The sequence below is a fragment of the Drosophila gunungcola genome, unplaced genomic scaffold (genome assembly GCF_025200985.1).
Source record: "Drosophila gunungcola strain Sukarami unplaced genomic scaffold, Dgunungcola_SK_2 000001F, whole genome shotgun sequence".
NCBI lineage: Eukaryota > Metazoa > Arthropoda > Insecta > Diptera > Drosophilidae > Drosophila > Drosophila gunungcola.
In genome coordinates, this window is record NW_026453197.1 from 14,018,140 (window position 1) to 14,042,914 (window position 24,775).

The 24,775-nt window shown below is 40.7% G+C and overlaps 7 protein-coding genes across 7 annotated transcripts; 3 read left to right on the plus strand and 4 right to left on the minus strand.

Moving 5' to 3' along the window:
• Positions 1-179: 179 nt before the first annotated feature.
• LOC128262429 (uncharacterized) lies at positions 180-3,080 on the plus strand. The gene is made up of 4 exons (XM_052996681.1): positions 180-356; positions 415-522; positions 1,245-2,141; positions 2,709-3,080. Exons 1-4 carry the CDS (start codon positions 281-283, stop codon positions 2,912-2,914), a joined length of 1,287 nt encoding a protein of 428 aa, XP_052852641.1. The 5' UTR covers positions 180-280; the 3' UTR covers positions 2,915-3,080.
• Positions 3,081-3,689: 609 nt separating this feature from the next.
• LOC128263509 (uncharacterized) lies at positions 3,690-4,445 on the minus strand. The gene has a single exon (XM_052998589.1). The coding sequence runs from the start codon at positions 4,311-4,313 to the stop codon at positions 3,690-3,692; it is 624 nt and encodes a 207-aa protein (XP_052854549.1). The 5' UTR covers positions 4,314-4,445.
• A 1,301-nt stretch (positions 4,446-5,746) lies between these two features.
• On the minus strand, positions 5,747-7,241 carry LOC128262254 (uncharacterized). The gene is given in 2 exon segments (XM_052996410.1): positions 5,747-6,831; positions 6,833-7,241. Coding segments are annotated over 2 exon segments (996 nt in total). The 5' UTR covers positions 7,043-7,241; the 3' UTR covers positions 5,747-6,045.
• Positions 7,242-7,396: 155 nt separating this feature from the next.
• Positions 7,397-9,953, plus strand: LOC128262252 (uncharacterized). Its single transcript, XM_052996407.1, is given in 4 exon segments — positions 7,397-7,993; positions 8,061-8,192; positions 8,368-8,853; positions 8,856-9,953. Coding segments are annotated over 4 exon segments (1,668 nt in total). The 5' UTR covers positions 7,397-7,932; the 3' UTR covers positions 9,845-9,953.
• On the minus strand, positions 9,909-10,533 carry LOC128262253 (ER membrane protein complex subunit 5). Its single transcript, XM_052996409.1, has 3 exons — positions 10,373-10,533; positions 10,250-10,302; positions 9,909-10,181 (listed from the first exon to the last, which is right to left on the minus strand). The coding sequence occupies exons 1-3, from the start codon at positions 10,452-10,454 to the stop codon at positions 9,987-9,989; spliced, it is 330 nt and encodes a 109-aa protein (XP_052852369.1). The 5' UTR covers positions 10,455-10,533; the 3' UTR covers positions 9,909-9,986.
• Positions 10,534-11,032: 499 nt separating this feature from the next.
• Positions 11,033-21,810, plus strand: LOC128261327 (EF-hand domain-containing protein D2 homolog). Its single transcript, XM_052994976.1, has 2 exons — positions 11,033-11,624; positions 20,504-21,810. The coding sequence occupies exons 1-2, from the start codon at positions 11,386-11,388 to the stop codon at positions 20,916-20,918; spliced, it is 654 nt and encodes a 217-aa protein (XP_052850936.1). The 5' UTR covers positions 11,033-11,385; the 3' UTR covers positions 20,919-21,810.
• Positions 21,440-24,653, minus strand: LOC128261326 (uncharacterized). The gene is given in 4 exon segments (XM_052994975.1): positions 21,440-22,881; positions 22,883-23,274; positions 23,277-24,436; positions 24,492-24,653. Coding segments are annotated over 4 exon segments (2,286 nt in total). The 5' UTR covers positions 24,563-24,653; the 3' UTR covers positions 21,440-22,218.
• Positions 24,654-24,775: the final 122 nt, after the last annotated feature.

The following is a 24,775-nucleotide window of genomic DNA, read 5'->3' on the forward strand; positions in this document are numbered from 1 at the left end:
GGTAAGCAAGTACCATTGCATGTATAGATGCGATAGCACACCTGTGTTAACTTAATAGCACACCAGCGTATTGAAGTTATCAGCAAAAAGAGAATATATAATATAGATAAGCATTGCAAACGGAGAGCTTGGTACGTTTGCAAGTGAAATTGATTAGGTGAATGGGAAATGGGGGTAAAAAAGAGTATTGCCAGACGGTAAAGAAGCCAGTTAGCCCAAGGCGGCCGATACAAGCAGTCAGAAGTTTTGGATTAAGAAACTCAAGTAAAAAGCGAGAGCCATGAGAGGATATAACCTATGTGTCGTTCTGATAACAGCACTCGTTCTTGGCCAGCTGGACAGCACTTTGGCTAAATGTAAACTGGCAATTTCCCCACAAGTTTTCCACCTAATTTTCCTCTCCATTTAACGCAGTGTGCTTGAGCTGCACCTCAACGGCAGCTGATGCAAATTGTCTACTGAACCCAAATGCCGACGGAATCGCTACTGTAGAATGCACGGGTGATTGCTATACCTCCACAGGTGAGTTTCGCATGACTCATGCTCGACTATTTCATGTTCTTAGACAAATGTATAATATGCAGTCAGCTTTCACTGCCTTATCAAAATGGGCAGCTACAACCGATAATCGATTATCTCTGTTATTGATAACACTGATCCCTTTTTTCCACGGAATTTCAATACTAACTTATTAATTTTGAACAATACAAATATTTATGATTTGGTGATTCATTCAAGTATTCCACCAGTTTGCTTGTGATATACTTCTTCCCTTGGCTATGACCCAAATGTTGACTTAATCTGTTTATGTATGTATTTCGTTTTATTGGATTATGAAAAACTGGGTTACGATAAGGGATATGAACTTTTTAGGCGGCTCTTTTCACAACTGAAAGAGAAAATCTGGCTTGTGTAATTCACTGTTCGCTTGAATATAATTCTCGTACCTAACTTATTCATTTAAAAGCTTGTTCTTTAATTATATCACACTTTTGATACGTTTGGTTTTGTATAAATGTTAATATAATACATATGGCATTTCTGCACCACAATAGTTGGAATTATTTGAAATAACCAAATAAAAAATATAAAATTTGTTAATTAATGACAAATATCTAAATTTTATATGGTTTCCCGGTTCCTTGTGCAATAAGGCTTGGTTTCTTTTATAGATAAAAATAATTTTGTCTTGAATTTAGGTAGCACAAAATAATAATAATAATTAATGACTATGTCCTTTGCAGATGGTAATGGCAACTTAACGCGTGGCTGCTGGGACAATCAGACAGCCTGCAGCGGACCCAGTTGCTCGTCTTGCAACACGGACAAGTGCAACTCGAATCTGTTGTGCCAGCAGTGCCTCGGCGAGGCGGAGTGTGCTCAGACCAACGTTACGGATGTGAAATACAATACGGTGTGCTCCGACGGCCAATTTTGTGTTAACCGGGTGAATGATGGCAACAGTTCGGTGAGCCGCCAGTGTGGCACCGCTTGTGCCGCTGGAGAGGCGGCCACCACGTGCTCCTCCTGCCAGACGGCGCTGTGCAATGCTGGACTTTTTCCCAGCACCCGGCAGCAGTGCTATAATTGCACCGGAACCGGATGCGACGCAGTTGCGCCCTCGATGATCGTTGGATGTAGCCAAACCGATGCCAAGTGCTTCACCACCGGAACTTCGGCGACCAACATGACCCGCGGCTGCACTTCGGCTACCACGGAAATCAAGTGTGCGGCTGATAGCACCGATCCCAGTTGCCTCATCTGCGATTCCGGCCTGTGCAACACTCTGACGTACCAAAGGGATGCCGGCTCCTGTATGGTGTGCGACTCCTGTTCGGAGGCACAGGATGCGACCAAGGCGACACCCTGCAGCCAGGCTCTCTACAACCAGACCATCGGCTGCTACACAATAACAACGGGCTCCACAGTCAAGCGAGGATGCCTAAACAGCTTGGAAACGGAGTGCACTGCGGCCAATTCGTGCACCTCCTGCCCTACAACTGGTTGCAATGTGGCCGCCGAAGCTTTCAAGTGCATCGCCTGCATCTCCAACGAGATAAACGGCTGCTGGGATGCAATTGCTCCTGCCAAGGATTCCGTCGTCGACTGCCCCAGCGAAGTCTGCTACAATGGAGTCTGGAGTAAGATGTTCACATGTCTAACCTGAATTACTAACGACATTGCACTTATGCTCAATTTAATTATCAAAAAAAAGAAAAGATAACCCACGTTACTTGTAGAGAAAAGGCGAAAGTTGTATTTGTTGCACAGTATGTAGAAAGAAATATTCTTGATCAGAATCTCTCTGTCCGCAAAAACGTCAGGATCTACGAAAGATTCTGGTTATGCCTACGCAGCGCAAGTTTATTAGAAAATGCAATTCTAAAATCGCGAATCTCTGAATATTACTCTGGCAATTACTCTGGACAATCATCAGGCCAACTTTTCAAACCGAACAATATTTAAAGATTTAACTAGAAATTAAAGTATATGTATGTTTTTCACAATAGATGACGCTTTCGACTTCATGCAAAAGCTGCTAACGCCATCTGGCGGAGGCAAATATCTTTGAACATTTGTTCAATTCGAGTAACTCGTACGGAACACACAATTACATATTATTTTCTTGTTATCTTTTTATTGACTTTTTACAGAAGATTTTTTTTTTTGAATAAGTCTAATAGATTTCCAACCATTTTTTTTTGCAGATGGCCTAGCGGTGCGAGACTGTTTCAGCTCCGCTAGCCCCTTGATGCAGTACCAGTGCAATGCCGCAATAGAGCCTTATCAGTGCAAGACGTGCAAGACGTCCTTGTGCAACGATATTAAACTCAATGGAGCCTCCTCCCTCAGCCAGGTGGGCGTGGTCGGTCTGCTGATGGCCCTTTTGCTCGCCCTTCGCAGTGCCCTGTAAGCCTGGAACCTCAGAGATAGTTGACTAATCTATCCATGTTATCAGGTCGCTGGGTCTATGACTCATGCTGACTATTGTAGCGCAGCAGACAGAAGAAAACATAATTACAATAGCGAAAGCTAATTAGGAATACTTAAATAGTCCCAAATAAAACATCTGTAAATACCATTGGTTTTGAGACTTGTTTGAGTTCGGGAATGGTTAAGAAAGCTAAATACCTTCATAAGTGGGGTTGACAAGTAAAAGAATGGTTAAAACAGTTAGTGCTTATCAAAATGGCAAAAAAAAACTTATCAGATAATGATAACAGCTTATCAATCAATCCATTAATAATAATGCGCATTGTTTTGGACTATAAAAAATGCATATATGTAGGCTGTCACAAAATGTGAACTCTTTACAAAAGTTTTGGAACAACATGGTTAAAAGGACTTAAAACCAACTTAAGGTCTTAAATATTGCTTTCTAATAAGCTCTTTTAAATTTAAATGTAAGGACAAGCAATGATCAAATAATTTAAAGATACTCTTTGCTTATTTTTTACAAGCACAAGATTGAGCCCGATTAAATCTTAGAAAACTATGGTTTTAATTTTTATTTTTTATTTTTTTTATTAATTTTTACAATCAAAATTTAGTGTGATTTATTGATAATTATAATAAAGGTTTAAGCTTGATAAAATGTTCTTCAGCTAAGCATTTCGCGGTTATTAATCTTGTGGTATTTAAAAATAACTTTCATTTAGTGTTGATGTCTTCATAATATTCCTTGTTGGCTATTTTCCCGTAAGCAGTGTGTTTAAAAAAAAGCCGATCGAGCTAGCGATCATTAGGAACTTTGAGACCAAAATTCGAGCTCCTCCTCCTTCTTCAGTTACTAAGCCATTACTGGTGATGTCCATATTATTGCAATCAGCTGAGTAACACTTGTGGCAGACTTTCTCATGTTTCTTACAATATTCAAGATCGCTCTCGCTTAAGTCGGAAAAACAGCTCCTATTGATATACCCTTCTGGGCCTCCAGCATTGCTGGAAAAATTGTAGTAAATAGAGATACATCCATTTAGTACACCCGGTCGTAGGGGACACCACTTTTTCCCTTTTTCATTTAACGATTTACCCTCATATGGGGCACAAAATTTACAGCTTAAGCATCTTAAAAGCGGAGATAACGTTTGTTCGACCGGTTCTTGGGTTGTTATCAAAATGTCTTCGTCTTCATGTTGCTGGTTATCAATTGCGGGCCAAGATGTTGAGGCTATAAGGGATTCTCCACTGGTGATAATATTGTTTTCAATATTTGTCACATTTAATGTATCCTCGTGGTTTTTATCCTGGGCTTTAAACAACGGCAGCAAAGCAACTAGAATAAAATATCTTAGTAGTTGTCCCATTCTCATGAATATTTCAAGGAAATTTTGTCTCTTTGCTTGTTGAGAAAGGATTGTCCACAAAAATTGTTTTTGCTTCCGAATTTCTTGTAGTGTTGCTTACAACTGAAAGCAGTGTTTGTAAAACATTGTGTAACTCCAGTTAATGTCACGCCATTTAATTGCTTTCAGAACAAGTTTTTATCTAAAACTCAAGGGATTGCTAAACACGATTAAAGGTCGATCCCATATCCCTGCACTGTTAGAAGTACTGAATAATTAATGCTGATTAATCATGGAAATGTAAGTACAAGTAATATGGTCTAACATAATATATATCAGCCACCAGTAGAAGTTTTTGTAGAAAAGTTCGTTGAATGATATAGATACATTATGCAATTTTAGTTTCAAAGCGATAACTATTCATAAAAAAACAGACTAAAATAATTTGTTTATACAGACATCGACGATTAGTTGTGCGCCATTTTCAAGCATTTTTCCATTAAGTATATGTTTTAGAAGTGTGGTGGATTTTTCACCCATTTATGGCCTCCTTGAAAGCAAACCGACCAAACCAATGATAACTAGATGCATTGAGGCAACTGTTCGAGCTTCTCCTCCTGTCACCAAACCATCCTTGGTTATGTCCACAACATTGCAATCAGCATCGACACACTTGTGGCAAAGTTTCACATTTAACTTACAGTACGCGACCATTCCGTCTTCTAAATCGGCAATGCAACCCCTCACCATAATACCTTCACGACCTCCAGCGGTGTTGCGAACTTTTAGAAAAATAGATATGCAGCCATGCAGTACACCCGGTTTTATGGGACACATCTGTTTACCCATGTCACTTAAAGTTTTCCCTTCATTTACATTACAATATGCGCAACTAAGACATCGTAAAGGCGGAAATATGGTTGTGGTGGCTGGTTCTCCGGTGGTTATTAAATCTTTCCCAGTATCGTGCTCCTGGCCATCAATTTCAGGCCAATGGGTTGAGTTCTTCAGTGATATGGTGCTTTGATCACTAGTGACATTAAATGCCTCCTTCTGGTTATTATCCTGCGCTTTAAGCAACCGCAGTGATGTTATTAAAATAATGTATCTAAGAAGCACCAACATTTTATTTGTCAATTAAGGTTTATCCTAAATTGTAAAACGCCTTTATTTCCTTCCGTTTTCCTTTCAAATTTGCTAGCAACTAAGAGCAGTGCTTAAAACCTTTGAGGTCTTGTTAACTCCAATTCAGTGATTGTCACGCTGTTTATGTGCTTTTAATAAAATGGGTTTTGAAGCTCGAGGGAGTTTTAATGGATCTCCCTGCACCATTAAAAGATTGCTGAATAATAGGTGCTGTGGACCTCATTGGCAAAATATGGTAAGTACAGAAGTACGTTTCCATAATGCTAAGATTCAGTTTTAACCACATTTTCATTAAAAGTTCTTTGAAGCCTAGAATAGTTTTTGGATATTTTATTTTAACATATATATATACAAGTCTTACAGTGTTTTTTTAATTTCAAATGCGAAAGCTAATATGAATTTTAAATTAACAAAGCGATAAATAATCAGAAGACAAACCATATGACATTATTATACTTATGTATATTATAGATAAATCCAAATTATCTAGACAGACAGCCGATCTAATCTGCGATGTTAATTATTAGTCATACTTATCGATTTTTAAGTGCGCCAAGCTTTATGAACTTATTAATTGTTGTGACTCAAAATTGCGCAGGTGGGATTTTTGTATTCAAGCACCTGCCCAACTGAATAAATAGATGCTAAAGATTAGAAAAGGGGCCACCAGATGATGGGCGGCAGCACCAGAAGCCGGCAAAGTGTTTTCGAATTGAGTCATATTATGAACATTGCAATCGTTTTCGTAGCACGTGGGACACAGTTTCTTATTTTTATCGCAGTAAGAAGAAAACGAATTTCCAAATTCGGATATGCAGCCTCGATTTACATAACTATTTTTGCCCGGAATGAGATTGGGATCTAGAACGAGCATGGTACGGCATCCATTTCTTGCTCCCGGAATCGGAGGGCAGTATGACTTGGGTTCTGATGTTGTTATCTTATTGCAGAATGTGCAGGAGTAGCATCTCAATGGGTCGGGAAGTGGGGGCGATGCTGGTTTTAAAGTGGTTCCAATTGTGGTTGAAGTTGTGGCCTCATCTTGGGGGACTTCAGGTCCATCACCCTGATAATCGGGAGATCCTCCCGTTTCGTTTGCGGAATGTGATTCCTCCTTTGGCAAAGTTAATGGTTTTGTGGAAACTTCGGGAACCACACCTGAAGATGGTTCTTCAGTTACGTTAGGCGATTGATCTGAGGGCTCGGATATTTCTGTTTCTTTAACATTTTCAGGATTTTCTGGTGGGGGAGAATTATTGGTAGTATCTATTTCCGGCTCTGTTTTATCTTCTTCCGATTTGTGATCCATTGTAGTCCCTTCAGGGGGATTTTCTGCGCCCACATTTGTTTCTCCCGACTGATGATCCATCTCTCCTTCTTGGTTGCCATCAGATTGTACCCATAGACGCTTCCACAGGCTCTTTGTCAACAGCAGGCACATTTGTTGTGCTCATAAAAGACTGATTTTCGGCAGCGATTTCCACACCATTTTCCTTTATTGCCGTTGACTGGTCTTCATTTTTGTCCAAGAGTTCACCTTCTTCCTGGGCCCTGCTCCATTGCAGTAGGACAGTCAAGGAGATCCAGATAACCAGCAGTCTGATCCGCATTGTGGTAACTGATCGGTTGAAACTTCGCAGAGCTTATGACTTTGATGGGGAAATAAATCTGCCACTGAACCCGCAGAGTGGATGGGCTTATCAGATCTGTATCTTTTGTTATCGTTTTATCCCCGCTCTGAAGAGCTCGACAAATAGCAATGTTTGTTTTGCACTGTTCTGGCCACCGATGAGTTTGCTATTCCCGACCTGTCCCGTGGCTGTTTAGCTCTCAACTGAGAACGGTGGTCATTAAAGCGCCCGGACATACGATATGTGTACTTGAATCCGCTGATTGTCACGCAATTATCCGGTCTCTAAATTAAATCGATATTTCAGGGGGAAGGCCGTGGTCGACGGACCCTTGAACCACGTTTTTGAGCCGACTCCCGACAATCCTGCAGCAAATGCGAGCCCCTGAATTATTGATGATGTGAACCTTTCGATGGAACCGATGGGACACTCCGATAATGGGGTCAAGGCACAGACCATATTTCGGTTATGACATTTTTGGTCATTATGCATATGCTCGAAATAAGTCGAGTAATTGTGGTTCGAAAAGGCTGAAACCCAAATTGATCCATACCTCAATTATTAAATCATCAAATAATTAAAGATTTATGTACATGTTCCCATACTTAAGCCATTTCAAGATATTTCAAATATGTTGCTATAAAATTGGAGACATTAAAATGCAATGAAAAAAACTTTTTTAAAAAATGTATATGTATATGCTCATCAATTTGATTTGAAGATAACCCTTTTTCGCAAATGGTTTTTTCTAGCTTATCCTTATCAACTCTTTGTTATACTGCCTGATAAGTCAGAAACAGATTATTTCAGATTTCAATGGGAATACAAAGGTGCAATTTTTTAGTTTACATTATTTATGAGCAGTCAAAATGCTTGCACTGAAGGCCACTCATCATATACTCCTCCTTCTCCTGATCCTCCTGGTAACAGGTGAGCCCATAGCCATTTCTCCCAGAAATAATGCGTAGCTAAACTTTGAAGGGGTTTCTATTAATAGGCCAATGTTTTGCCATTGTTTGCTATCACTGCGATTCCATTGCCCTGCCTGAATGTTCGCAGACCCTTGGAGAGGTGGGAGTACTTCCCTACCTGGATTGTCCGACGGAGCTGACGTGTGCCATGTCCATTGGTGAGTATTCCCTATTAATTCTCAATTGATGTCAAGTCAGCATTTTTAAAGAATTTTGTTTTGCATTTCCTTAATAGTTTCCAAATAGGACTTTTTATATATGTTACTAAATAACTACAATTATAATTATTGGTAACCATACGCAATCCCTTAACTAATTTCTCACCTCATTCAGTGGACACCATCACATATCGCGGCTGCGGAGCTGAAACCCCAATCACCGGAGCAACTTACTCAAAGAGATGCTCCTCGAACTTGTGTAATGCCGGTGTCTATCCCCCTGGACGGCTCAAGTGCCATCACTGTGCTGGACAGGATTGCGTGGCAGCTCCAGGGGCAAAACCAAAACCCTGTCGCTATCATCTGGAAGAGGATCAGTGCTACACGGATGTTATAAGTTCAACCGAAGCCTACAGGGGTTGTGTCTCCGAGCAGAATCACACGCTGTCCAGTGCCGCCAAACTGTGTGAAATCAATGGCTGCAATGATGATCAGGGAGCTTGGACACAAATCTGCGCCAAGTGCGATTCTGCAGACGGCAGGGGCTGTAAGATGGATCTCTTCCAGGTGAACACGGGCAGGTGCAATGTGAGCCTGTACGAGGAGTGTCAGCAGCAGGTTCTGTTGGGCGAACCAGAGGATAAGTACTGCTTTAGCTTTCGGAACTAAGCCGCGTGGTTAGAGGCTGCTCGACGATAATGCCTGCAGATCTAGTACCCTATGGGGAGGAACTGGAAAAGTGTAGAACTGGAGACAACTGCAATGCAGGCTGCATTACTAGGCAGAAGTGTTTGACCTGTAACTCTGTGGATCAGGAACTTTGCAGGACGAATGTGACCGCTATAAGTAACAGCACTTGCGGCTCCGCTGAGGCTTCCTCCTGCTTCACCTGTGAGTACTCCAACTGGAGTATCCAAAGAGGATGTGGAGCAGCACCAACAAACCCAGGAATCCTCAAATGCTACGAATGCGACGAAGAAGATGGATGTAATCGTAAGGATTTCACACGCTGCTACCAATGCAGCACGGGTCAAGCGGGAGCAGGCTGTGCAAATTGGGAGAGGCCAGGGGAAATATACATCGAGGAATGTGTTGAGCCGGGAACATCGTGTCTGGTTGTTTCCTATAGAAACGGTACTACTTCAAGGGGTTGTGAAAAAGCGAACTTCAACTGCAATTCAGAAAATGCGGCCAACTGCCGTTCCTGCCAAGGAAGCTTCTGCAACAAAGGAGCCTTTCCGGAGGAGCGTCTCTGGTGCCATCAGTGTGCAGGAGTGCAGGATTGTGAGGAGATCTCAAGGGGCCAAACTGCACTACCTTGTCCTGTTCAAGCCAACGAACCAAGCAATCAAAAATTGGCCTGTTTGGAGTACTTCGACACCCACAGCCAGCAGATTGTAAGAGGATGTCGTTCCAATCCGGAGCTGTACTATGAATGCCTTTTGAGGAGTAACCACCATGATAGTTGCCGCATCTGTCACAGTCATGCCTGCAATAATAGTCCTGGAAAGGAGTTGAGAGCAGGATATGAGCTAGAGGCCAAAGCAATGGCATTGCTACAGGTCAGAAGTTCCGGAAACTCCTTTAAAGACTCCAAAGTGGGTTGCGGGTTTTGGTTGATCCTAAGCGTTATTTATATGTTAACTTTCTGAGGCTACAAGAAAAATAAATACTTGTCACAAGATTCATTACAATCCGCCAATGATATCCAAGTGGTTGTTCTTTAGCGTTATTTATCTTGTAACTTGCGGAGACTATAAATAAAAGAAAAGCAGAACTGAAAAGGATTGCCTCTTATTCCGGGGGCGTGTAGCCGGGATTCAAGGCACGACCGCGGTGATTGAAGGAGTAGAACGAGGGAAAGTTGCCCAAGGTGTCCCACGTTTTCTGCTGCATGTCAACGGTGGCGCGGATTTCCTTGAAGTTGCCCACCACCTCAATGATGTTGTAGATCACAATCACCAAGCTGATAACGGTCTGCAGGATAATCTAAGAATTGTCATGGGAAATCCTGCGTTAGTTAAGCTTAGTAACACCCTAAACTATTTAACACTCACATCCAAGGGAAGGCTAGTCCATTCCTGCTCAGTCAGCCTCAAATAAGTGCGATCTGTGGAATAAATTTGTCACCTTTATTAGCGGTCCAAAGTTTAGTTAACAAAATAGAGTTAAATACTCACGGTGGGCAGCCGAAAATGCAGCGTGAGCCAAGCTGGCGAATCCGGCAATCAGCAAAAGTTTATTGAAAAATTTACTACCCATATTTTATTGAACAATTACAAATTACAGTGGCAGGCGGAACTATTTTCTATAAAATTTTTGCTAATTTGCAAATGCGGGCACACTAAGCGGTGGAACTTTATTCGATAGTTGAATGTTGTTTTTTGGCATTGCTATTATAATCGATATTTTTTTAGAAAATTTAAATAAAAATATATAAAAGGTTGCAACCATTTTGGGAAAAAAGGTTTTACGAATTTAATTTACTGCTTTATTTATTTATTTATATAAATTGCAAGATAACTTATAGAATTTTAAGAAATCGCAGAGCACTTATTTTGACGTAAGAAAATTAAAGCTAATCATTTTTTTACATCGAATGTAATAAATGTCTTTTTAAAATATTAATTTTAATTCATTCTTCGGTTATTTTAAAATTACACAATACCGGCATACTCCTTGGCATTGAAATGTATTTTACAGCTTACTAATGTAATCTACACGATATTTTCAACTGTCAACTATCGGTTGCAGTTTTACATGATTTTGGTATTTATGCCTTGCCACTCACACACTAAAAAAGCCGCCGCGCCTGCATGTATATTTGAACGTTTTGGCCACGGTCCCACTATTCGTTTTTCAACATTCGGAAGGTTCGGAAGTCTGCGCGCAATTTAAGCGGAAAACCAGTGTCCAATAAGATAAATCAACCTGCAGTAAAAACCCGGCATTTAAAGCGCACTTGGCAAACTCTATTTTTCAAAGTCAGAAAGGACTCAAGGCCACGCCCCCGCCTCGACTAAGCAGTGTGTGTGTGTGTTTTCCTGGCGCATCCGTCGTTTTACTGTATTTGTGTGTGTATCCCGACGTCTCTTTTGCTGTCCTTTTTGCGTGGGTGTGCCAAAAAGGAGAAAAGAGAAGGAGAACCAGTGAAATTCCAGCGCATCAAAGCAAGTCAATAAAGGCCGACAACATGTCAGTTTCCTCGAACGCCTCTTCGGCCTCCAACAAGGACAGCGTGGACAGCCCCAGCAGCACCACCAACACGGACAGCTCCGAGCTGACGCACATTCTCAATCGGCGGCAGGAGATCATGGACTCGCAGGAGGCGGGCATCGAGATCCCACGCACCTTTAAGGTGGTCAACGTCTACACCGAGTTCCACGAGTTCTCCAGGAAGCAGATCAAGGACTACCAAAAGACCTTCAACACGTAAGTCAATACCGCCGATTCTGAGTAACCTTAACTTTTCTTAAAAAACACTTAGGTTTCTTTAAACAAACTTTGCTTAAATAAAAAGCATAAAATCTTTTAAATATGAAACTTTTTCTTTTAAATTCAAGATTGTACTTACAATGTTTTTTTTTGTTCACTACAGTGGAAAATTTGAAATAATTACAATAACAATTTGCCTAAATTATTACTCTTATTCATTATTTATTTAAAAAAAATGTTTATCAATAATTTATAATTTTAAAATAATTTATAATTTTTCTAAAGCTGTTAGGAAACGTTGTACATTTTGTTATAATTTTTGTTATTTGATTAAAAGTGTTGGGTATTTAAAGTTTAAAGATTTAAATATAAAATGTTAATATTTTTTACAAATAAAAATGCTTGTTACTAAATTTAAAAATTGTTGTAGGGTTGTTCGTTGTGTATACGGTCGAAAGATGTAACCTTCGCACTCCTTTCACCTGCAATTGCCACTTTCCCAGGCATCTCACCACATTCACGTCTCATTTGTTGGCAACATAAAACTCAAGCGCCTAATGGGCATTTAAATTGCATTTACTGCAGCCCCTCCTTGGTGCCTCCCCCCTTCACCCTGGTCCTCAGAGCAATGGGGCATGACTCACAAGTATAATACTTGGGGAGCAATATTGTCACACTCACTGGCTTATTCCCAAGTCGTGCTCCCGCCGCGCGGATCATGAGTCAAAAGTGGTTTTCTGCCCCAACACTTTCAGGCGGATTCAATTATTACACTACAGGCCAGCTCCCCTAAGTGCGATTCCCTGTAACTAAATCCAATTTCACTAATGGATGTTTTTAATTCTTAGTATATATAGACATAAACTTCAAAATCGTTGAAATCAAAAGATAACTTAATAGCGAATTTAAAATTTGTCGATAACTCAGAGACTCTTAAACTTATCCCATCAATAGGTTTATTTAAATGTACAGAAATTGCATAAGGTTAGGATCAATTTTCAGTTTTCATCAAGGTACTATAAGTTAAAAAATTTGTTGTTTAGAAGATAGCGGTAAAGGTTATCAAAGATCACCTGTAATAATGCCGTACCTGTGTGCGGTTTTGCATTACCATCCCATCCGACAACGTCAGCTGTCGACTAACTGACACCTTGCAAACGAAATGTTTTCCGAGGTTTTCCCTTCCCCAGTTTCCTAGTCTTGTGGTGGATCGTTTTTATGATAACCCGACTCGGGTTTCACTCAATCAACCGCAGCAGTGTTGCGCAATGGTTTTCTGTTAGATTAAGTCTCTAGAATTGTTATTTAAATTCAAGTAGTTGGCACGTAGGGCCGTCTGGACTGATAAGTTATCAAGGCTCATCCGAATTATCTCATTTTTCATGCTGATTAGCTGAAATTTGCCAAGCACCTGTCACTTCTGATTCTACTGATTCAACTCTTTAGTCACCTGAGGTGAGGCTGAATCATCTAGCAATAAGGAAAGAATGCGAACGGCGATTAGAAGGCGTTGAATGAGTACTGATTTTGATTGTCATCTGCATTGGCCAACCAATTGGACAATTACTTTTACTGAGAGCGGGTTGTTTGGTCTCTAGTCTTCCCCTAAAATCAGTTCCTCTGGATTTGGGTCAGAGCCTCGGGCTTTGGCAAACTGTCAAAAAGAAAACAGCCTGCATTATGGCAATGCGAACGTGTTCTGCAATTGTAATGTAATGCACCAGCACCAAAAAGACCGAAGCAGACTGAGAAAAACACAACTCCAGGCAGTCTGGGAAATACTGGGTGCATAAGCCACAAATGGCAGACAGACAAGAGACTTTTGGTCTGCGATTAGCTAATGTTGTGTGCATACAAATATGGGTAATAGGATTGGATATGGACAATTGTCTTTTTGTGGTGTATAATTATAGGAAATGCTAAAAGTGGTTTTGATAAGCTACCCAAAGAATCTTTGAGTTTATATACTCAAAGACAATAATGTTTATATATAATCACAGCATTATTTTATTTCAAATTTAAAGAAAACACTATATTCATGTGAGATAAGATGGTTCTCTCAAATTCTGTAAAAAAAAATCTTCTAAATGAAATGGGAATGTTTATGTGACATTCCAGTCCAGATAAAAAAAGCTTATGATCCCAAAAAAAAAAAACGCAAATGTTTTCATACAAACATGACTAGATCTCAAGACATTAACAATTTTTTTTATGAGGATTCAGTCTGGGATTTACTCACGTACTTTATTGAATTACCTTCCTAGACTTTAACGTTTTTTCCGTACTCGACCAAATGTCAGACATTTTACCCCCGGATGGCTCCATCTTCTTGGCTCAGCTTGCGGTCGGAACTTTTAAATAATAATAACAAAACAGAAAAAACCGGCTAATGTAGCGCCTTTGTGCCGCGGCATTTGGCATTTCCAGTCACGTTGGGTCGTCCGGCGACTTAAATTGATGTGCTAAACTGGCAAATTTAAAGCGCTCAAACCTGAACGGTTAATTAAAACATGCGAAGCGATACATTCGAGAATCGAAAGCAAAACGCCGCCTGAGTCACGCATTGAATTTGTTTTACAAAGCAATTTGTATAAACAAATCGCAACTGATTCAGCAGAGTGAGCGTGTTTCTTCGAACTTGCCGATAATCAAAATGGAAAACGCAAATGTAAACAAATTTGTACCAAGACGTCACAGTTTCAGAGCAACTTCCCAATACGATAAAGTCCAGCATTTTGCTGGCCAAGCCCTAGTGCAATTAAAGCGTATTTTTATACACTTTACGTCCCCGCCTAACCTTATCATCGCTCACGCAATGTACATATTGCTGTTTTATAGCGTCTTGGGCTTTGGTTTAGTTTCCTGCATGTTTTCCCCTTGTAATACTACGCCATTTTCCGCACGGATGTCTGCTGAATTTCAGAGATATATAGCGGCCTTAACTTCCGGGAGGCGATAAACTGCAGAATTATATCGATTATGCATTTTATGGCGCCTTAAGTCTGTCGAAATAAACCATCATGGGGGAGGTCTGTCGTCTGCGTAAATCTAACTACATCGTCTGTTTATTTGAGGAGTTGATAAGCACAAATCCCTTGTCAAGCTCGAATGAAAACAACCACCACGTTTATATATCCACGCATGTTACTTCTCGTAATTATGTACATTTGATTCAATTCCGCATAAAGCTTTTTATTACATACAGTGATTACTTTATAAATAATAATTAAATAACGCTAACCTTTTTTTTTGTAAGTAGCCAATCTAGGTAATGCAGTCGTACCAAATTTTGCCAGTGTTATGGTTAAAGTTATAATTATTATTATAACAAAAGTGACTTACAATTAGGCTACAAGATTATTATTTAGTAGTTATTTAATACTCCCACAAACCCTGCTAATTTGGCAGAAAACATAAAATTCAATTAATTGGCAAATATAAATAGCCCGGCAAAAAAGAGCTTCCAAATAAGGAGTGACCACTGTGGGCGTAGAGCTTGTTGTTCCCCCTTTTCCGTTAAGGGTTCCTAGTGCTATCGATGCCAGTGCTATCGTGGGCTGTTGTCGCTCTGGTTACAGTTTACAATTCGAGTTCATGGACACAAAAGTAACGTACTCGAAGGCACTTTACAATGGGGGAGGAATTGCGTTTCTGTGTGGGCTTTTATTGCGGCTACTGTGGCGAGGAGAACTTTTAATTAAGTTGCCATTGCCACCACCCATTATCACTCGGGCATAACCCCTTAACAGCACCCTCTGCACTTATGCGAATTAAATATTCCAGGGGTTGCTTTCCAGGACAATTGCATGTAAATTCTTGAAGTACTTTCTCTGCGCACAAATGCATTTGCATTCGCCGCACTTTGTCTAGGTTCATTGACACGAATCTTGTTATGCACAAAATGCTGTTCGCATGCAGCTCTTTTTGGGTTCGGTAATCTCTACCATTGGAAAGCTGGTTTTCGGGCAATCGATACCGATGCATTATCGATCCGTACACCCCGCTCATTTCCGGCTACAGCCTCCACTTGTAATTATTTCCGCGCACATGTGCACGACCTTTTTGCATTTGGCCAAAAATTGCAACTGGCGAAATGAAGATGTGGAATTGCAGTGAGCAGGCGACGGGCAGTCTGGCATGTACACAAAAACATGCTAAAGAAAAATAAAATAAAATAATATAAAATAACATACAGTAAACTAGCTGACAAAGGAAAGCCAACGACAGGCTGACAGTGGACCCCCGCTTCCTTTCCATCGACGCTTCATTGTGCGCATTGTGATTACAGTTTGCGTGCTTTGCGGTTGCGGGATGACAGTTACATGTTTGGGCAAGATATTAGCATTAAAGTTTCAAAAATTAATATTAATCATAATAATAAGAAGAGCTTCAACAGACAAAGCTAGATTACCATAGAACAATTATTTTAGCTAGGAATACGTTGCTAGAAAAATCCTTCTGGTAGTGGAAGTATCATACTTTCAAACGTTATATAAAAATTTCAGTTTTATAAGATTCAATTAATCAAATAACAAATATGACAGCCATAAATCATATTAATTTCCCTCCAAACTCAAATCATATTAATTTTATAGCAAATTTAATAACTTCCTTACAATATACTAAATAAATTTCCATTTATTTTCATTAAGTATTATATGACCGACAAACGCTTAAACTATCGCTAACATGCTTATGACATGGCGCTGCAGTCCTATTAGATTGACCACAAATGTGTGTACATATGCGCAAATGTAGTTGCTACTGATTCAGTGTCGACTGATGTCCACTCAATTGAGGAAATATCAAATTATGTGCGAGCAAGCGACGCATCATCATCACTCATCCAGTCATTGTGTCCCCAACTTGCTGCAATTAGTCACTGCATTTACTCATTGTCCAGTTTATTTGTTTGGCTTACTTCTGTGTCGATAAGAAGCACTCGATGTTGCTGCTACTGCTGCTTCTTGTTTCCTGCAGCAACTAAAAATAATCAGTGAGGCGACCCACGCAATGCATCTTTTCCCGCTTCCCATCGCCTCTGGTTGCTCCAATTTCGAAATGTCAAAATATGGCGAGTTTATTTTGGGAATCTCCCATACACATTTCATGAGCAATTGGGAAAGGATGGGAAAGACCCCCATTAGAAGAAAGACTCCACGTCCAAGGCAGTATGAAAAAAAGTACAAGTAGTGTATTACTAATTTGTAAACAAGTAAAAGTCCAATAATGTTTATTTTTTTTTTCTTTAAGCCAAATAAATTTCAATTACATGCTTAATTACACAAATAGGTTATAGTGTTATGAAAAACAGTTATTACGTAGACTTAATTTGTTATTATTTTTGAAGTTTTGAATAATAAATGTTGACAAAAAAAAATAAGTAGCAGGTGTAATAAATTAGTTTCAAGTCATAGAAAAGAATTCAGCTGGTGAAATAACAGAATATATCTATAATTAAGTTTACCTAAAGATACATTAGTTGCTTAGGTGCCTATTTAAACATGCGGACTCGATTACTCATACAATTAACCCCTGGCTAAATACCGCAGATCTTTATGGCGGCCGTTAAATTCAAGCCCCTCAGCCTACCAGTCATGTCTTTTATTTATTGATTTACTATTTTACATACCGCTGTTTGCGCAGGCAATGTGCACAGGTGCATGTTTGGTTTCGAAACAGAAAACAGTCAGGTGAGTGAGACGATCCAGGCGAACAGGCCAACATCGGCCGATATAAACAAGCGATTGTGTATGCAAGACAGCGCTTTTGAACATTTTTCGTTTCGATTCGGCCACAATAGATGAGAGACAAGGTACTCTGTAGTACTTCGCATCGCTATAGTGATGAAACCCGCCCTATGAAGACATGCGGTGCATTTTAAGCGTCTGCAGCAGTCGTTTAACCGTTACCATAAAGTTCAAGAACTTGACGCGTTTCTAACTGCAAAAGCGTTAGAGTTTGCATCAAAATCGGGCTCCCTTTGGCATTAGCCCGCTTGCACATCGAGGGCACACAAACTCCATTCACAATAGAAGCTGCAGTTTCGAGGCATTAGGCCGCTTAATAGAGAAAACCTGTGTTCAATAAAGTAATTGCAACTTGCTAGTTACAACAAAGGGTAAATTGTTAGCAATACAATAAATAAACAAATTAATAGTGCCTTTATAGACTGCATTTATAGCTTAAATAGTTTCCAAATATTTAGTGCTAAAAAACTTTTTCAAAAGACTTGATCATTATAATCTAGTAATTAAACGGTTACAAAATTAAATCATAAAATTTTAGAAACCACATGTTTAGGCATTTTAAAATATGTAAACATGTCAAACCAGCAAAACAGAGGGGATGTGTTCTGACTAGCCGTTGCTATTATTGTAACCACAGCTGTTTACAAAGTACCAGGCAAAGCACTTGCATAGATAAATTTACGATGCAAATTGTGGCAGGCATAAACGGCAACACCAATAACAATGGCCAGCTGACCCCGTTATTTGTTGAACTGTACACGAAAAACCGATAAAGAAAATGAAAATCGCATGCATATATAGCATATAGCATATGGCCCTGCCACAACAACAACAACAACAACAACAACATCGGGCCAACATGCAATGGGGCAGAAAGATGTACGACACCCCCAAAAACCTCGGAGTGTGAAGTTGTTCGATTCATTGGAATGAAAACAATCAATAAAAATTAGGCTAAATGCGGTGGGAGGCTGTGGGAGTTTGGGAGGTGGGAGTTGTTGCCACAAAGCCACAGCAGGTGTTTTTAATACGTACATGGAAAAATATATTTTAATTTCAATTTTGTTTATAAAAATAACTGAAGAAAATACAAATTCATTTTAAGGAATTTGTTTGTTTAGTTAAGATTTTTTTTAAATAAACTGAAAAATTCAATCTTATTATGAATACTTCAGGGGTCCATTAAATAATTTAAATTTTAAATCTAATTGTAATTTTAATTCTGCAAAACCTGAGAATATAAAAAGTTGCATAATCTTATTTGCCAATTTGGTTAATCATTAGTGAAAATTTGATTTATTTGTACGGAAGAATCAAAATGCATCCCATCCAAGTGACTACCCCCCGTTGGTGCTAAATTGATATGATATATGATTTAATAAACACAAGCGGCGGCTTGATTAATTGAATCGAACGGCTGAAGTTGTTGGCGTTATGGCGTCTATTGTGAGCCACCGGCAATTGAAACGAAAGCCAGACAACAACACCTCGATTAATGTGAACGAAAACAACATGAAACCGGCAGGCGAAAAGCAAAAGTGCCACCAATTGTCACATTGACGCAACCCGAGGTTTAAGAAAAGAGTGCAATTGGAGTTAATTAAAGAGGCGATAGCGTAACACTGGCCACCGTTAATTGCCCATCGTGGATGGTGGCCGAAACGCGTCGTGGTGGTGACACCTAGCCATCATTGCCAGACACGCCTGAGATGATACCATTTTCATTCCATCTCGGCTAATTACTTTCACTCTCGTTTTTTTTTCCCCCCACGAAGACACGCAATTTGTCGATACGGATTCAATTATTTATGAAACGAAAGCGAAACTTCAATTGCACGGTGTAATCTAATAGATACTATTTACTATTTCGTCATAACGTGGCGGCTTCTAGGCGAGCGAGAAATCGAAACTGAAAGTTGCGACTATTGGGTAACGACGACAACATCGACGAGCTGTTCATCTGTGTGTATCCGTTCGCGGGTAATGGGTATTTATTGTCATACGAGTGACTGAGAGGTTGCTGCTTCCTTGGCTGCCTTTTGGCGGCGTATTTATAGCCAGAGCCCCAACTAGTTTAACTAGTTTCCATGATGATGATCATCAGCATCCTTCGGCGGCTAGCTCGCAAGGTCGCTGGTTCGGGAGCCTGTGCAACTAGTTTCCGCAACATGGTTGCTCATCTGCCGCCCGCAGCAACACGCGATTTATCCAGACGACAGCAGCGCGCTTCTTGCGTTTTCTCTTTTAATATATTACACAATTAGATAGTAAATGGGTTTTATTTACATTTCCATCGCGATTTCCTGCCCGCACTTTGGCGGAAGTTTGAACTCTTGACTTGCCGATTTCGGTCGTCGAACTTGCGATAATCAAACTGAAATCGTGAGGGAAATTCTCCGAAACTTTGTCGTAAAGGGAGGATGGGGTAGAGTGTCAGTTTTTGCCGCCACATCATTGTAAACAGAACTGTAGATCAACATGATTCATCATAGCTGAAAGTAATACATATATAACATGAATTAAAAATAAAGAATTGTAAATATTTTCTTGGTTGGTTTTGATGCAATATACAAACCAAAGTCGAAATAGGTAATAAATAAAAAATAATTATTACAAAAATACAAATTTATAATAACTCTGTTACAATAAACAAAAGAATTAGCATAAGAAATAATATATTTTGTTTGTTTTATAAGTTACTTATGTCAATACCACTAATATTATCCGATCACCTTTACCAAACAATTTAAGGCACCTGATTTGGCTTGCAGATTACATGATTTCGTGTAATTTATGGGTCGGCTCCTTGGTGCTATTGTCTCGTCCGTCGCTGTTGTTTGCAAATTTTGCCTGAAATTGGGTTGCTTGCCAACCGCAAGGCCCCCCAAAAAACCCCTGCGCCCTACAATTTTCGCAAACATCGAGCCATGCGACCTCTGACGCCAGTGCACCCACGTTTGCACTATCGATTGCTAATCCCCGACATTGGCAGCCTGCGGACAGTCTCGTGTCTCGCGGTTGGTCAATGACCAGTTAAATTTCTCGATATTCTCTCACCCTTCTCCGTTGTCGATTCTCTGACTGCTGACTAATTGATTTGCATGTTTTTTCTTTCGTTTTTTCCAGGTACGATACGGCTCGCGATGGTTTCTTGGATCTGCAGGAGCTGAAGTTCATGATGGAGAAGCTGGGTGCACCGCAGACCCATTTGGGACTCAAACAGATGATTGCCGAAGTGGACGAGGATAACGATGGAAAGATCTCGTTCCGGGAGTTCCTGCTGATCTTCAGGAAGGCCCAGGCCGGTGAACTGGATTCAGATTCTGGGCTTAATCAGCTGGCCCGACTCACCGAAATCGATGTGGAGCAGGTGGGCGTGAGCGGAGCCAAGAACTTCTTCGAGGCGAAAATTGAGCAGCAGTTGCGAACGAATAAGTTCCACGATGAGATCCGGGCAGAGCAGGAGGATCGCCGGCGAGAGGAAGAGGAGCGGGCCCAGAGGCGCCAGCAGTTCCAGCAGCGGGCGGCGGTCTTCCAGTAGAGTATTGATTTACTTCCCCGTAGTCTAGCGCGTAATTATCTGGCGTAGGTTAATCGAATGTGGCACTGATCCCGGGAGAAGAGGATACGCTTCTTACAAGCAGAAGGCATTTTTCAAGCATCACATACAGTAATAATATCCATAATAATCGCCCCATACATATACACTCGATTTGCTGGCTAAAACATCATAGGAATTGAATGTTATCTTTGGACAACATAAAGTAATAATTTTTTTCATCACCGTATTTCAAATTCGAAACTACCTATAACTTAACTTTAACTTATTCATTTATAACGTTTAATTCCTAATATATATTTTTTATAATCCAACCAAATCGAGCCACTCTAGCCCTCACATAAGCATACATGCGTACATAGATAACGATCATACCAAAAGCGTATTTATAGTTAACCTTTAGTTAAGTGAAAAATGTTTTAGTTTAAGACCTATTTTATTGTTTGGTGTTGCGCAAAATATCTTTGTTGAACTACGTTTACCCTTGACGGTTGCCCAAAATCTATGTTTTTTTACCTTATTATGATTTTGTACTTGTAGTGCCATTTTTATTTTCTTCGTTTTAATTTTGTTAATAAAAACGGAAATCGATAGCTACGTTAAGCAAATCAATTCGTGAAATTCAACCTACTTTGTACATACAAAACCTACGTTGGCAGTCAGTCTTAGCTTCAGTTGTACTAAGTTGGAATACATACATATGTGGAATATGCAATTAAGTTTCGATTACAGTATTTCATGTTTAATGTTAGCAATTAAAGCAATACTAATGCATTAAATACGAATACACAAGAAAATACACGTACTTTTAGAGAGCGTTTAACACAAACTTATACTGCAATTTAAATAAATAAATGTATATAATACAAAATGATTTTAATGCTTTTAAATGTTTATTTTAAGCTTTAAAAAGTTTTGAAACCTTGTTCCTCATTATTCAAGCGCATTTCCAATGTGTTGTTACATCAATTAACTTTGTCATCTGAGCTTGTGGCATGCCTCAATTTCCTACACGCTGCGAACTCTTTATCACCTTCGGGGCTATAGTGTGAGACCAACAACTAAGTACCCCATGGAGTGGCTTTATGCTACTGCTGACATGAAGATCCAGAGCCAAGTATAAGAAGTCCATGTGTAATAATAGAGCATCTGTTGAGAAGAATTTTTAGTGGAGTTATATCTTCATATTTTGAAACTTGACTTACTTTGAAGGCCATAGCCATTGATCAAGCATTTTTGCTGATAGTAATGTCCATTTTTCTTTCACGTTCTGGTCTTCCTCTTACTCACCGGCGTTTGGCCCTTTTCGGAGGGAATGTCTGCACCTCAGCATATCGCATTTCAGGGCATAGCGATGCTGGCAGACGGGACACTCGTGCGGCTTGAGCTGCAGGTGGTAGCCCTTAATGTGTTGGGATAGTCCGTTGCGTCGCTTGAAGACTCGCTCGCAGATGCCGCACTTGTGCTGCCGCTCCGTCGAGTGGGTGATGTTATGCTGGCGGAGTCCGTTCAGCGATCCAAATGACTTTTTACAAATATTGCACACAAAAATCTGGGCAGGCGTGACTTTCTTTTTGGAATTCATTGACATCTGGTCCTTGGTTTTTGATTTTTTGGGCCTGCAATTGACTTCGTGACGACGGTACAGGCGCCAGTGGGCAAAGGCGATGGCCTGGCAGTGGCGGCATTTGAAGCTCTGAATACGGCGATGGTTTCTGAGCGACATCGATTGACAAATGTACCGCATATGCTGCCGAAGTCCCAAGCGGGATCGAAATAACTTCAAGCAACCACAACAGCGAGCGAAAAAGTTAGGTATTAGCTTAACGAAGTGTGCTTCTATACGACGATGGTGGTGTAACTTTCTTAAACTGGAAAATCTTTTCCTGCATATCCGGCAATCGAACGATTTTCGATGCTTCTTCCTAGAAGTTTTCATTTTTCTGGCATTTCAGATGCAATTTCCGATATTTAGCAGCCAGTTTAGCGTAGTTAGCGGTCGCTACATCTAGCTGAGGATCGAGAACAGGTGCTGTTAGTTGGGTAGCTGTGGAGATGAGGTCCTTATGATGCATGAAACTGCTTTGCATGTCCAGTATGTCAATCTTTTTTCTAGGTTGCGTGGATATGGGACTATTCTGCCATCCTGGCTGCCAGTAATCCAATTGTTCGGTTGCCACAAATCCCCTATTGCCCTCCAGTTTCATGGGAGGGTTCAAAGGCAAGCTGGACAGGCTAATATTCATTGGAGGAACACTCACCATAGGTGTAATATTGCTGTGGCAATGGGTATAATGCTGATTTAAACTATCTATAGTTATAAATTTAGCAGAGCACAAGTGCAGTTGTGCAGCCGAAAGGCAGCTGAGGATTCGACCACACTATCGTTTAGCACTACAATGTTGGGCTTGACTGAAGTGGGAGGAGCTGGTGGTGGCAGCAGTTCGCAGATCAAAGGATTGGGTATCTGGCTCACGTTGGTCACAATGGGTTTGCAGGACCTGGGTTCAGGTGCAGAAAGGGGAGGTATAAGATCCTGAAGCGGTGGCGGATCGGCAAGCGGAGGACCGATATCTGGTGCCGTTTCCGCCCCCTCCACCTTCTCAGTTTTGTACTGATGCGGAGGAAGTTGCCACTCCTCTTTGGCGTAATTGTGCTCCTCGGTCAGGAGTTCATTTTGCAGCATTTCATTAGCCGTTCTTCCGGGTTGCACTCTCTCCGACTGGCCCACATCCGCGTCGTCCGGAATGTTTATGAAGGGATCATCTAGGTTGATGATCTCCATGATATCACAGTTGTTGATAATGTCCTGGGAGTTGAGCATGGGAAAATCGCAGAACTGGAACTTTTGCTCCGTTTCCTCCTGATCGCAGCCCTCGTCCTGCTCCAAGCCCATGTCCAATTCGTCGGGGAACAGATTATCCAGATTGTCGCAGGCCTCCTGTTTCACACGGACAAGCGGTTCCTGTTTGATCTTCAACTGGCGACGATATTTCCTCTGCAGTTCACTTTGCGCCAGCATCACCACATCGATGAATTGGGAAAAGCGCTCCAGTAGCAGACAGCACTCCTTGCATATATCCTTGGGCAAAGTGTCGTCCTGCAGGATCTGGAGCGTAGGAAAGCACTTCTGAATCATGCCAAAAAGCTCGAAACTCTTGTCGAACGAGGAGCAATTGGTGGCGGAGGAGCCACAAAAGCGACAAGTGGCTTTAACACCTGTTGCCGGTGATTCGGCGGCACTGGCGAGGGTTTGTTTGTGGTTTGGCCTGCTGCCGGGGGACACCTGTAGCAAATGCACATGCTGAGAGTCCTCTTCCGGAACTCTAACTGAGGGCACGGCACTCTTTTTGAGTGTTTTCCTGTTATTACTGCAATTGAAGTCCTCATCGGTAAAGTGACGACTGCACAATGCACTCCATTTGGAGGGCATCCACTGACCACTTCTTTGCGTAAAGTCCTTCCACTTCTGGAGGAGATCTTTCCGTTTAAAAGGGAATCTTGAAGAGAAATGGAGTTGGGGTAAATTCCAGTAGGAAAATTTGTTTTTCTAACCTGTGGAAGGAAATGCTGCCGGCGTGCACATATTTATGGCTGCAATTTATTACGGCGCAGTGGGCCGGCATCTTTGGAGTTTTATTTGACCAGGTAATCAAAATTAATGTTTAAATTCTAGTGTTTTGTTTATAAAATGTTTGCCGATCAGCTGTTATTGTTTTGCTTCTGCCATAAGCAGTGCTGTAAAGTGCTGCATATGGTTTGTTGAGATGGGATTTAGCTTTTTTTTTAGCTAGTTTAAGTGTTGACTAACGATTAAATCGTAAATTGGTCAGCTGGCC

Bases quoted from the DNA above. Each gene is read 5' to 3' on its own strand.
- LOC128263509 (XM_052998589.1), bottom strand. From the start codon at position 4,313: ATGAGAATGGGACAACTACTAAGATATTTTATTCTAGTTGCTTTGCTG.
- LOC128261327 (XM_052994976.1), top strand. From the start codon at position 11,386: ATGTCAGTTTCCTCGAACGCCTCTTCGGCCTCCAACAAGGACAGCGTG. The intron at 11,625-20,503 runs GTAAGTCAATAC...CGTTTTTTCCAG, and splicing joins TACCAAAAGACCTTCAACAC to GTACGATACGGCTCGCGATG.
- LOC128262253 (XM_052996409.1), bottom strand. From the start codon at position 10,454: ATGGGTAGTAAATTTTTCAATAAACTTTTGCTGATTGCCGGATTCGCC. The intron at 10,303-10,372 runs GTGAGTATTTAA...TTTATTCCACAG, and splicing joins TGCATTTTCGGCTGCCCACC to ATCGCACTTATTTGAGGCTG. The intron at 10,182-10,249 runs GTGAGTGTTAAA...GACAATTCTTAG, and splicing joins GGACTAGCCTTCCCTTGGAT to ATTATCCTGCAGACCGTTAT.
- LOC128262429 (XM_052996681.1), top strand. From the start codon at position 281: ATGAGAGGATATAACCTATGTGTCGTTCTGATAACAGCACTCGTTCTT. The intron at 523-1,244 runs GTGAGTTTCGCA...TGTCCTTTGCAG, and splicing joins TGATTGCTATACCTCCACAG to ATGGTAATGGCAACTTAACG. The intron at 2,142-2,708 runs GTAAGATGTTCA...TTTTTTTTGCAG, and splicing joins CTGCTACAATGGAGTCTGGA to ATGGCCTAGCGGTGCGAGAC.